We start from the raw sequence: 12,634 nt of genomic DNA, 5'->3' as shown, positions 1-12,634 counted from the left end.
GTCCTGCTGCCAGCTGCCTTGCTTGCTTGCTTGCTGCTGCAAATGTGAGGGGAAAGACGAGGACACCACGGCGATCCACTGATTGGAGGTGTGAAATGAAGGAGAGGATGGAAGAGGGGCGCAAAGGAAAGGGAGTGCCAGTGATGGAGGGTATTGGATAGGATAGAGAGCAGCAAACTGCGAAGGCAAAGAAGACGAAGAAGGCGAAGGTGCAGAAGAGGCGCGAAGAAGTGAGAAGAAATGAAAAGACAACGGAACGATAGCCGATTCGATGTCGATAAGTATTACGATTTTGCAATTAGCGATTGCAGAAAATGAAAATGAAAAGGGAGGGGAAGGGAAGGGAAGGGAGGGGAAGGAAGTAGAGGCAGAGGAAAGGGAGTAATGGGGAAGCAGAGGGGAAGTAAAGGGAAAGTGAAGAAGAGACGATTGGAGGGAGTGCGAGGTGCGAGTGTCAGAAGAAATAAAAACGGCACGGGGTGCATGTGTAATAAGCGCCAGCTGCAGTGGGAAGAACACCTTCACGTTTCGGCTTGCAGGAAATGGGAACAGAGTATGGGAGGGAGGGAAATAACGAGAGGAAGAAAGGAAGCAAGGAAATAAAGAGGAACCCGTTTTTCACTCAGCAGGCCATGTGGACTGACTGACCCCCATATCGCTGCAGACCGCAGACGGTGCTTCAGGTAGTCCTGGGAACAATTGGGCCGCGTACGTTGTTACGTTATGTCGCAGTCCACTGCATACACTCAACCCCTTCCGCCCGGCTGCTCGGGGATACTACATTTCAGTTACCCCGCACTCGCCCAATTCCAACCCCTTCTAAACCTTATTTGTCTCAGTAGACAGTCTCAAGAACCCAGGGAGGATATGTTCAATGGTTACCCATCTCTGGATTCAATCTCTCACTTAACGAAAACAACAAATGCAGGATGGCACCCGCGAACAGGGCATGGATCAGGAGCAAGATGGCCGCCATCAAAAAGACGTCTGGTGTCGCCTTTTCAGAAGAGATCTTCCTCTCCATCCTCATCTGTCTCATCGCTAAGAACAAGCACCTCGTTCTCCATACCGTCCCGGAGGCTGTTCCTGAGCTCAAAAGCATTGTCGAGCAGGTAAGCACTTTGCTCAATTGTCTTCGATTACCATGTGGTATAAATAGGGATTGCTGCCCACTCATTTGGCCTTTTCGTGCACTTAGCATTCTGCTATCGTATTCGGACTTACCACGGCGACCATTGTTTGCCATGGACATCAAACCAGAGCAGATATTATTGCTGCCATCACAGGAAGACACGCGGACACGACTACACATGCCGGGCCGTCTACACTATCCGGTCAATACCAGCTCCCAGCTAACAATTATACCAGTGGCGTCCACAACAACCACCACCATTATCATCATCCTCACCACAGTAGTCATCATAATCATCAACAAATACCCTCGCACTTCTACCAGTACTCTAACCCTGCAGACGACTACACTCAGCGGAGCGCAAAAATACGGCTTGAGAAATCGCGTCGATCAACTGCAACGAACCATTCAGAGGCATCGGACTACAGTTTTCGGCCTTCAGAGCACAATGCGGCACCATCAATTGCATCGTTTAGGACTGCAAGCGAAAGAGATCTTGATGGAGGGTCAATCCGGAGAGGGCACCTGCCACTGGAACCGAGTGAATACTCGCGTGGAGGCGATGACTCTAGCATCAATCTGCGAAGGGTACGGGTTTTTTATGCAGATCGATTTTCTTGTGTTCAACAACTCGCTCCCGAAGACATGGTGCGGCAATCTAACAGCCCTTCCTCTCATACGATATCCTTGTAGTCAGAATCTAGGCCAAAGAGCACGGGCGATTCGATGACCGACCACATTCTTCAAGGCCGTTCACGCAAAGCCATGGCGACAGATCCAACCTCGATCGACAATCTCAGCAACAGAAGGACGCACTCGCAATATGCGCAAGCACTATCCCATCTTGGAGGAACGACTCCCTCGGCCACCTCTGGACCTGCTCCTGTAACGCCCGTCGACTTTACGTTCCCGCGGCGGAGACATGAGAGTACATCAAACACGGGGGGATATGGCGGCACTGGCGGCGAGATATCGGGAATCACATTTAGTGGGCGGAGGATTGCTCAGGCGATTATTCTGGATGGACTCGAGAACGCCAGCCAGGAAGTTTACGCTGTCCTATTGGAGGTACATTTTTCTGTTACTCATGAAGGAATAGATGGTCAAAGGCACAGTCCTCATGGCGACAACGGGCGCTGATTGCAGCATCGGTTCTTCCACGGGCTTATAGATGATTATCAACAAGGAGATCAACGACAAAAATCGATATGTGCTTCCTGATCTTATCATCACTGCAATTTTCAGGTCACCTACCGTGCCTGACAATGTGCCCAAGCAACTGGTATTGTGTCCTATATTTGTTTTCTGGAGGCAACTTTAACAGGAGCCATATTTATGTAGCCTGTGCTTACCAACATTCCTTAAATTTTATTCACGCATTCAGTTGGATTACTTTGCAATCAACGGGACCTATCAACCCTCGATACCCCAGCAACGAATACAGCCTACCCCTGCAAGGAAACATGCGCTCTTTCGAAGGACAGAGTGGGACGAACTCTCCAAGAGAATGAAGGCGGTGACGATATCGAATGACATGATGCGGTATATCCGGGATGTGATCGTTGGCGTCAGAACACACGAAGCTGTCCAGGGAGGCTTGACAGCACGGGCAGCACTGGATTTGGAAGCCATTATAAGGTAAGCACTTGCTGGTTATGCTAATGATATTTGCTTGAATGATCTCTTTTTGTAATGAATAATGCTGTGGCTAACAAAATTTGTTGACTTGACATTGATAGATCACTGGCTGCGATCTTTCAAGTGACCTTCGTGACCCCGGATCTGGTGACGATTGCTGCAGAAAAGGTCTTTGCCCATCGCCTGGAACTCAAGTCAACAAGGCGGCGCAAGATACTCGCAGCCACTACCTGTGCTTCCTCGTTAACAGTGTCCTCAACGTCCTCGTCTCCGCTGCCTCCCGCGCGCACCCAAAGCAATGGCAAGACACCCATGAGAGGTTATCAGGGATTTCAGCGACAACAGCAGCAGGGCCAAATTAAAGTAGAGCTGTGTTCTCAGGGAACGCAGGGACATGCGCAGGGCAGGAGGGACAGCACCAATTCAGATCAAAGCAGCGAAGGTGGTGCCTCTTTTGTCGAACTCTCGGATTCGGAGGATAATTCTTCCAGTGCAGGCAGTTTTGTCGTCAACGATGTAGATGAGGACTTTGAGTTGAACCATGGGGATCCAGACATAGTGGACGAGTTTGCGGACGAAAAGACCGCTGCAGACGTTGTGCGGGATGTTCTCCGGGTAGTTTATCCTCCTATCTAGTAGGATCCATAATAAAGCGATTCTTTCATGCGACAACAAAGTGTTCTATCCAAGTCGACCCTTCCGAGTCGATTGTTAGGGTCATTTTTGATCGAGCCGGCTTCAGAAAAGTGGCCTATGAGTGTGCGCAGGATATATTACCACTTGTCATAGTAAAGTTGCATCTACGCGCAAAATTAATTTAGGAACCCGAATTTTCTGCATAGTTTGGTGCGCTCAGCTCAGTGATCAGGATATTCGCCTATTCCCCCTGACTCTGATCGATCCTCCGCTCCATACTTGCTTCATCAATAAACCAAGTACATACAATGCGATGCAAATCTACACTGTGTCTGTCAATACTCGCCAGGTCGGCATGAAACTTAGTGCATTTGTAGTCATCGACATCAAACATATATGATGCAGTTAATAAGAGAACGAATCGTTATTGGAACAGTTTTGGAGCGTAGTGTTAAAATCCCCTGTCCTCCACTTTGTACGTTCCCCCCTGGGGAAGCCTTCCTTCGGTCTCCATCACTTCAATCGACTCCAGATATGCTCTTGTAACCTTGACCGTATGCTTAGGATCATTGTCATGCTGAAAGCTAAATCCTTCCTTCGCTAGGCTCCACTCTTCGACGAACATCAGTAAGTCCTCTTGAAGTACTTTGATGTGTAGTTGGGAGTCCATAGTCTCATCAATCATGGCGATATACCAGGCTCTGCCATGACAAACAGGACTATACCATAACATCCACAACATCCATAACGTCCATAACATCGCCACCTCCAAACCTGATTGTTCTTTAGACTGGGCGAGCGATTATCTTCCCTGATGCGTCGTCGCAGACCCAACGAAGACCGTCAGAACAGATTCTGTTGCTCTTGCACTCATCTAACCACACCACCATTGCCCAATCTTCCTCAGTCCACCCCTTGTGTTTTTTGATGAATTAAAGACAGCCTTTAATACGTTTTCTTTCGAGCGCTAGCCTTTTGACGATCCTTTTTGCAATCAATCTTACTTTTTTCAGCCGCCGCCGAGCTGTAGAAGCAGAAGCAGGCTGTGAGAGTAGTCGATTAGCATACCCTTGGGCATCATCAGCCGTCCTGAGATTTCCGCGTTTCAAGCTGACTTTGAGGTATTCGACTGTTTCCGCTGGGGCCTTCCTGGGCCGTACTCCTTTGTTTACTGTCATGTTCTCCTTGTATTCTGGGCGGATCCTCCCAGCTGAAGCAAGAGGTATCGCGTAGAAACGCCTTCAGTCACTAGCATCGTGACTTCCTTAACTTTGGGTGGAGAAATCGGCTTTGTGGCGGGAAAAGATGTTGATTAAGGAGGGGAGAACATGATTCATAGTCGAAGAATGGAAAGTTGATGTGATATTTCGCACTAGAGATTCCGATACATGCCTAGCAGCGATAGCCCTCACTCTTAGAGTTCATCGTCCTGTAGTTCCAGATCAATGGCTACAGCTCCACCAAGTTTCATGCCGGGTTGGCGAGTGTTGACAGAGAAACAACAGAAAGAAAAAAATCAGCGAGCGCTGGTACAGTTTTTCAGCGCACTGTGATATCTGCAACGTCGTTTGCGGCCATTTACTCCGTCAACAGCGACCACTCTATCTTCAGCCAGTAGATAAGGACGGGCATTACCCTGATGTAAGATGCAAGGCCGCACACAGAGGCCGGGGCCAGTAGCAGCAGCAGCATTAGCGCGGTGGGACAAGGGCAAGGACGAGCTGGAGGACGCAGGCGAGCAGCCTGACCCATGGAAGGGATGGAAACCACTGGCGCCAAGCGACTATAGACGATGTAGAAATTTGTGGGTCAGCAAGCAAACTCTACCACATGCAGTACTCTTGTTTGGATACGTTCTGTGACGTATTTGAGCCTGAATTGTACCTTGGCTCCGAAACAGCGCAAAAACGAAATAGCGAAAAGAGATCAGCGAGGGAACCTGCTGCCGGAATGGGAATTGCCTCATAAACTCTTCCTTCCTTTTTTTCCTTCCTCACCCCTCACCTTCAATCTCTTTTTCTCTCTGTTTTTTTTTTATCCCGACATGGCTGCCCCCTCTCCCTTGAAGACGCCTCTCGGCTTCAACCCCATTGCCCCAGCACCGGTCGCCGCCCCCGTCGAGCCCGCGCCATCGGGTTTACTGGACCAGGTCAAGGGAGCTTTCGCAAAGGTCAACAAGTTCCGCAACGACCTCAACCTGCCCAATCCCGGCACCTACGAGGGTGTCAACCGCGAAGTCAAGCGTAAGCACTTAGCGTCGACAATGCTCTTTTTGACTAGGATCTCGACAACACCGCCGGGGATCAAGTACTGATCAGTCAAAAACAGCAAAACGCTTTATGCAGGATCTATTTTGTCGATTCCGGATCAGAGTTCAAGAGGCGATCAGGATGACTGTTGGATGGCGTGCCCTACAGAACCCACTTTGACGACAGTAGACAGTTGACGAACCCAACAATACAGCGTCGAAGTAGACAGGGTCCCTTGATTATACTGCCATTGACAACTGACCCATCTGCGTTTCATTATTGTCGCAACACAGACACCTTCTTGACAAACCATGTCTTTGACGGAGCTCGCTGCGATATCACTAAGGTCCTGACCCCTAACTTCCAGGTCACGCACTCGTTCGCCATGGGTGCTGCTGGTGCGCCCTCGAGCTACAACTTTGGCACCGCCTTCATCGGCCAACAGGTACAGTCCTACCGGGCACGATCTACGCAATCGCCAATTGATCTGTATTTTGCTATATGGTGCTTGGCCGTAGAGTTACTGATCATTTTGCTTTATGAATTTGAATTGACTAGTCGTTCTTGTCGGGCAACTTGGACACAGATGGCAATGTCCAGGCCAGAGCCAACTACGCATGGAGCACCACCAACGTCTCCAAGGTCCAGGCGCAGGTAATGACACCTTCTGTTGGTGTGATGGACGGATGAGGTCATACTGTCAGCAAGGATGAATCTGACCCTTCGCCACCATCCTTTTTTTCTTTTATTTTCCATTCCAATGAACACCGCCGGGTTTGGATAGCTGTCAACGACCCCAGGACACTCAATGTTGCAGGTTGAGCAGGATTACAATGGTCAGGACTTTAACCTTAACCTCAAGGGCGTCAACCCCTCCCCTGTTGAGGGCACCGGTATCTTCATCGGCTCGTACTTGCAGTCCGTCACACAAAACTTCGCTCTCGGTGCTGAGGCTGTCTATCAGCGCCCTACTCCCGGCCAGGAGGAGACCATCTGGTCCTATGTTGCCAAGTATACCGGAAAGGACTATATTGCGACAGCACAATACCAGGGCTTTGGAGCACTCCAGGCGGCCTATTATTTGCGCTACTCGGAGAAGGTCGATTTCGGCACGGAGATCCAGTTGGTCACTGCGGGCGGTCGCCGTGATGCGATCGCGACCGTCGGTGGTAAATTTGAGTTCAGAAGATCGACCTTCAGAGGACAGGTCGATACCACAGGAAAGGTGTCTGCGGTCTTGGAGGAAAAGATCGTACCCGGATTCTCATTCCTTGTCAGTGGAGAGATGGATCATGGCAAGGTAAACGCATCGCTCCTTTGCTTTCTCTCTCTTTTTTTCTAATCCAGTCCAGAAAAGCTGTTCAAATGTCTAATCTTTGCTTCCATTTTGCCTCACGGATACTAGGGCCAGAGCCGATTCGGTGTTGGTATGATGTGGGAGGTCTAAACGGACAGCAATGTTGTCTGGTGTGCCCCGTCATATTTTCTTTTTTTTTCTTTCCTCTAGATATTACAACTCGCCCGGACGCAGGATGGAGAACAGGAGGGAGTTTTACGAGCACCATTTCTTTTTTTCATCTTTATCTTTTGTTTCCTGTCCCTTTTGAGATATAAACATGTATATTTACTTCATTGTAAAACACCATCCAGCTCATTTGTGATGACCTGGCTCAAGGATGATGATAGGCATGTGCACCAACACAAGCGACAGGGGACTTTGGGTAACAACCTGCAGATGTTGAGGGATATGAACAAAGAAATTGTATTTTACAACCTTCCCGCCTAAGTACTATCGACCAGACTGTGGAAAGCATTATTTTGAAAATGAAAACAAAGCACGACACCTGCCACCACGCTTGTTGCTTAGTGCTGCTGGTAGCTATTGCTGATGGTGCCGTTGCGGCTGCTGCCGGGCTGATAGAAGCTGCCGTTGACACCACCCATCCTTTCCTTGTACTGCGCCTGGGCTGCGGCGACTCCAACCGCCGCAATGTTCTCTTGGGCTGCCTCGACCTCTGCTTCCGAAACCTCAAACTCACCCTCGGCCAACAGGTCCTCTCTGGTGGATTGACGGCGGAAGGGGATCTTGATCTGATAGTCCACGTTCTCTTCGTCGTCATGGCCCTGCATCTTGTATTGGAGGTACTTTTCTCGATCGTGGATCGACATGTTGGCAAGTGTCAGCTCTGCTTCAGCCCCCTCCTGGGGAGTGCGAATACGAGGAGTGCCAGGTGCTGAGCGGGGCTTGGGCACCTTGGGACGCTCCTGTAGGATTTCATCCGTAGCGCCAAAGTGATCATCGCCGAAAGAATCGGGGTACGCTCTCCTAAGCGCTAGCTGACGGGCCTTGATGTACTCGAGTCCCATGCGCTTCCAGTCCAACAGATCCGAGAGACGCTCTGTGCGGTTACGCTGGTTAATACGCTGACGGCGTGACTTTTGGCAGAACACGAGCATCTGATCCGCTAACTGCTGGATTGACTCCTCCACGGACTTCATGCGACGATCCACGATATAGATTCCGTATTCTGAAGAGTCGACAATGTTGTCGTCCATGAAGCATCCGAATCCAGACAGGTTGGTCGTGATGCTGGGCACACCCATGACGGTACACTCTGCAGGAGTGTAGCCCCAGGGCTCATAGTACGAGGGAAACACACCCAAATGGCAGCCGCGGACGAATTCTTCATAATCAAGGCCAAACAGAGGATTATTCGAGTTTATGAACTCGGGATGGAACACGACCTTGACACGGTCAGAAGGATGGTTGAACAGACCGAGACGGCGCAACTGGTCCAGGACAGGGTCCTTGCTATCGTCCGCCATGTTATGCGTCACGATCGGAGGCAGGGTCGAGCGCTTCAAGGCGAATGTACGACGCTTGAGTAGGATTTGATCTTCGCTCGTCAGGAACTGAGTTGTGTTGACATCACCGCCACTATAGAGTCGATCAAAGATTCAACCTGTATTTAGAGAGGAGTACCACCGCATCCAAAACATATAATAGCAGCCAGTGAATCGCAGCTTGCTTACCGAGCAGCCTTCTCGAAAAGGCGGGTCTCCATGCGCTGAGCGATATCATGGACGGTCTCCTTCAGCTGCTTGACGACAGCCTGGCCCTTCAATGTCTCGACAGTGAACGAGTGGGTCTCTGCAGGGGTGATGATAAAGGCAACGACTGTCATGGGCGAGTTGGTTGCCTTGAGTTTTTCGTTCAAACCTAAAAGATCAGGAATCCAGTGGACAAACGTTCGTCTGTGAGTCGGATGTTGCGTAACCATCTTACACAAGAGACACAAGGAGAGCACCAGATCTCCGAAAGGAGTTTCAATAAAATAAAATAAAAAACTTACGCTGAAGCGATTCGATATACATGTCCAAGCCCTTGTTGCGATATTCGTATCGTCCAGCAGTGAAAAAGTAGAGCGTGTTGTCGAGATCAAAGTCATAGTGGCCGTAAAAATGGCCGCGCACAAAGTCGTGGATGCGGTCTTTCGAGACTGCGTGCAAGTTCTGGAACTCGTGCATTGCAGAGAACTTGACCACGTTCAAACCATTGGGTAGAACGCCATCTACATTACATTGACACAGGAATACAGGACAAGGTAAGGATATCATCGTGGGTGCCGTGAACATTCTAGTCTTTCCAGCGCTATAAAAAGAGCGCTTGATGCTTGCTTACCTGGCTTGCGCTTCAACAAATGTTCTGCCTCATAAGCTGTGATATGGGAAACAGTTGTGAAGACATCGCAGCAATGGGTCGCGGCGCGCTCGATGCAGTAACGATGGTAGATACCGCGTTTGCCTGCCTCGTGGTCCACATCAAAGTTCCTGAGGTTGTTGTAGAAATCGACCGATCCGGCGCAGAGGTAGCGACCGAGAAGCGTGGCATGTGTGGTGAAGATCGTGGTGACGTCGATGTGACGCTTGCGGCAGAGGGCGATGGCCACACCGGCGAGCCACTCGTGAAAGTGGGCAATGATAGCGGCCTTGCGTTCGTGGGCGACAAACTAGGTCGATCGTAATCAAAGAGATATGGGGTTAGTCTCGGCAATAGATGCATTTTAGTCGCAATCAACAACGACAGCAAGACCCCAAGAACGATGGATTTTTTCGCGTGTTTATTCCCCCTTTTTCAACCCCCCGTTGCCCAGATCGATCATTGTAGCCCAGATCCCAGCTGTTGAACGTTCTCCTTGGTTATCTGGACCATATGCTCATCCCAGTTCCATTTGTTGGGGTGGAAGAAGAGCTCATAGTCGTTTAACCGTGCCTGTGATTACACAAAAAAAAAAATACAATGAACGGCGTACAGTGTTCGATTACGGATGTGTGTATAGAGAGGAGAGGGAAGATCATTCTGGGTCCGATCGACCGACATGAATGTATGATGACGAGGGTTTAGAAAGAGCACCATGCACCACCACACAGTGGGGGATCGACATGTTTCGAAACACCTTTCGGTATCCCTCAACACTCTCGGTATCCTTCTTGGTCTTGTCTTGGACAGAAAAGAAGGACTGGATGGGGTTGAAAATGTATCGTATAACCATTCAGAATGATATACGGACCCATGCCCACAAACAACCAGAAACAGAGCACACTTTAAAGCCATCTGCCCAAGCCGTCGCTGTCGTCGCTTTCGTCTTGTTGTCGATCTTGTGTTGTTGCTTACCTCACCAAGGAACCAGGCGACGAGGTACCCAAAGAGAATTGCCTCGTTGGTCTCGTGGTCATTGGGGGGAGAGGGGATTCCTGCAACATTCCAGAGATCGCCCTTCCACTCGTCCAGCTTGTGATAGACCGAGCCCGTGTCGAAGAGGAGGACCTTGGGCGCACCCTCGATCAGCCAACGACCATACAAGAACTTGACACCACGCTCCTTCATGGATTCGAGGGTCATTCTCAATTCGGGCGTGTCTGGCTCGAGGGTCTCGACCTCGAGCGGGGCGGTCTTGTAGGAGAGAGGACCGATCATGGTATAGCGGCTACCATATTCATGGCAAGTGACAGGGGCTTTGGACTTGAGGACCGTGTAGATTCCTCCGACTACAAGGGTTGCACCGTTGATGGGTCAGTTGATGAAGAAAGGCTTTAAAGATCGAAACAAAGTTGGGGTTGACGGCGCTCACCCTTGTTTGCGACCTCCCATGCGATCTCGAAGAGAAGGGGCTTGTGGACGTTCCTTTGCTGGTTGGGCTGCTCCAACGTCATGGATGAAGTAGATGGATGATGAGGAGGTAGATAGGAAGAGAGTGTAGGTTTGAAAAGAAGAAGGAAGCGAAAGAAAGAAGAGAGACATGGATTGCTTCGCGAACAAATTTATACATGACCTGGCCAGTAGTCACTCGGACAAAACCATGCATCACATCGCATCGAATCCCATTCACCCGAAGGGATAACGAAAACAGATGCCCTTCTGGGCCTTGCCAGCTATCTGCTGGTCTTCCGTCCCTTCCTTGTTATCCTTTTAAACCTCCATATGCATGTTTGTAAGCATCCTTACCCAGCCTATCTTTCCTCTTCACCAACAAAACACGAGGGGACACGAAGGGACACGAAGGGACACGAACCCGCGAAAGAGAAACGGCAACGAAAGACAAGCTGAGTTACAACTCTCTTTATTTTTTCTTCCTGGGCTTATTTATCTTATCTCCACCATATAATCTGGCTTCTCCACAAACTGCATTGCAAGCACTCCTCATTCGGGGTTGTGTGCGATACACACAAACAAATAAATAAAAAAAGCTGCCCTATCGCCTCTGCCCTGCTCTATCTCCATCCCTTGTCTATTTTTTTTTAGTCTTCCGTCTATGCATCGCTCATGCATCAGCGCACGGGCGGACCGTGATGCTGTTTGTGCATTTTGTATCTCAGATCCGCTCTTTCGGTCGCTGTCTGCTCCTTTCTCTCTTTTTTTTTTGTGATCTCTTATTCGTTGGATATGCATACGAGCAGAGCAGTAGCGCATGTACTCCATCTAATAGTTTAGCAGATGAGGGAGTACGATAACGATACCACCAATAAGTTGTCCAGCCCAGAAAACTCGTTGTACTTCATTCAGGAACAATCGTTAGCAATTGGCCAATCAGAATCTTCAACCAGGCGGCATTTTGGCCAATCAGCAACAACCAAACTCTATATCTCTCTCTCTCGTCTGTGCGAGCAATCGGGAGAACACTTTCAGATACATCAGCAAAAAGCCAAAGAGGGGAATAACACGACTATTCAACTGCGTACTTCCTTTAGGATTGAACCTTTTAATCCATATGTGAAGCAGAACTTCCTACGCTAGAAGGTTGGGAAGGGAGAAAGAGTCGTCAAAGATCCATTTAGCGGAGAGAGTATCACATAACATCTTATTGTTTAAGTTTGCCAGATCGCTACCACGCTCAAGTTTGACCCGACCAGAAACGATGGGGATCACGCTGCTACTGAGCAACATCAAAAGTCAGACCTCGACGAGATCGTCGCCAAGTTCTTGAGCACATGATGCGCCACGTACCCGTTAGAGAATGCATCCATTTCAATGCTTTTGTTGAAACGCATCTACTAAGGAAAATATATCTAGTGTTAGCGGCTGTGGATGGCGTAGTCCGAGGTCCTTTTGCTTGGTGTGCGCGGATATGACCTGGGATCTTCATTGTTTGTTATCGTCGATGGGCAACAGGATGTTACTTGATTGAGGCTTACGCTCGCATCTCTTCATAGGCGATAGGCCAAAAAAAAAAAAAAAAGACAGCAACCTGCATTAAACCCATGTAGCAGCTCATCAAATTGATCATACCAAGTTATGTAGCGACGTTTGCTTGGTTATTCAGGTTGTTGCATTTAGCACCAGGGCACAAGTATGTTATGATGTCTTGGACCTGAAACGCCTGGGACAGTCCGTACTAAACCCATACAAAAACATACTGCAGGCCCAAATATAGTTATACCACCCATTATCAACATTCGCATAGCATCTATGAGTCGGCAC

The 12,634-nt window shown here is 49.3% G+C and overlaps 3 protein-coding genes across 3 annotated transcripts; 2 read left to right on the top strand and 1 right to left on the bottom strand.

Annotated features, from left to right (window-relative positions):
- Nucleotides 1–853: 853 nt before the first annotated feature.
- On the top strand, nucleotides 854–3,439 carry BC939DRAFT_452484 (uncharacterized protein). Its single transcript, XM_051555812.1, has 6 exons — nucleotides 854–1,112; nucleotides 1,199–1,720; nucleotides 1,826–2,200; nucleotides 2,304–2,414; nucleotides 2,517–2,770; nucleotides 2,872–3,439. Exons 1-6 carry the CDS (start codon nucleotides 930–932, stop codon nucleotides 3,404–3,406), a joined length of 1,980 nt encoding a protein of 659 aa, XP_051411880.1. The 5' UTR covers nucleotides 854–929; the 3' UTR covers nucleotides 3,407–3,439.
- Nucleotides 3,440–5,597: 2,158 nt separating this feature from the next.
- On the top strand, nucleotides 5,598–7,090 carry BC939DRAFT_380043 (eukaryotic porin/Tom40; the record flags this gene model as incomplete). Its single annotated transcript, XM_051551735.1, has 5 exons — nucleotides 5,598–5,649; nucleotides 5,949–6,100; nucleotides 6,214–6,309; nucleotides 6,440–6,955; nucleotides 7,061–7,090. Coding segments are annotated over 5 exons (846 nt in total), but the record flags the coding sequence as incomplete, so codon positions are not given.
- Nucleotides 7,091–7,518: 428 nt separating this feature from the next.
- BC939DRAFT_503461 (glycogen synthase) lies at nucleotides 7,519–10,869 on the bottom strand (the record flags this gene model as incomplete). The annotated part of the gene is made up of 7 exons (XM_051560407.1): nucleotides 7,519–8,593; nucleotides 8,689–8,875; nucleotides 9,009–9,227; nucleotides 9,338–9,665; nucleotides 9,845–9,928; nucleotides 10,331–10,704; nucleotides 10,788–10,869. 7 exons carry the CDS (start codon nucleotides 10,867–10,869, stop codon nucleotides 7,519–7,521), a joined length of 2,349 nt encoding a protein of 782 aa, XP_051411878.1.
- Between the last annotated feature and the right edge of the window lie 1,765 nt (nucleotides 10,870–12,634).

This window comes from Gamsiella multidivaricata (genome assembly GCF_025024155.1).
Source record: "Gamsiella multidivaricata strain RSA 2152 chromosome Unknown BC939scaffold_35, whole genome shotgun sequence".
Classification (NCBI taxonomy): domain Eukaryota; kingdom Fungi; phylum Mortierellomycota; class Mortierellomycetes; order Mortierellales; family Mortierellaceae; genus Gamsiella; species Gamsiella multidivaricata.
Note: the sequence above shows the minus strand (reverse complement) of the source record. Positions and strands in the feature narration are given on the sequence as shown.

What these genes read in the sequence shown, in the direction of transcription:
- BC939DRAFT_452484 (XM_051555812.1), top strand. Translation starts at nt 930, where the DNA reads ATGGCACCCGCGAACAGGGCATGGATCAGGAGCAAGATGGCCGCCATC. An exon ending in ACAATGTGCCCAAGCAACTG is followed by an intron (nt 2,415 to 2,516) that starts GTATTGTGTCCT and finishes TCACGCATTCAG; the next exon opens with TTGGATTACTTTGCAATCAA. An exon ending in GATTTGGAAGCCATTATAAG is followed by an intron (nt 2,771 to 2,871) that starts GTAAGCACTTGC and finishes TGACATTGATAG; the next exon opens with ATCACTGGCTGCGATCTTTC.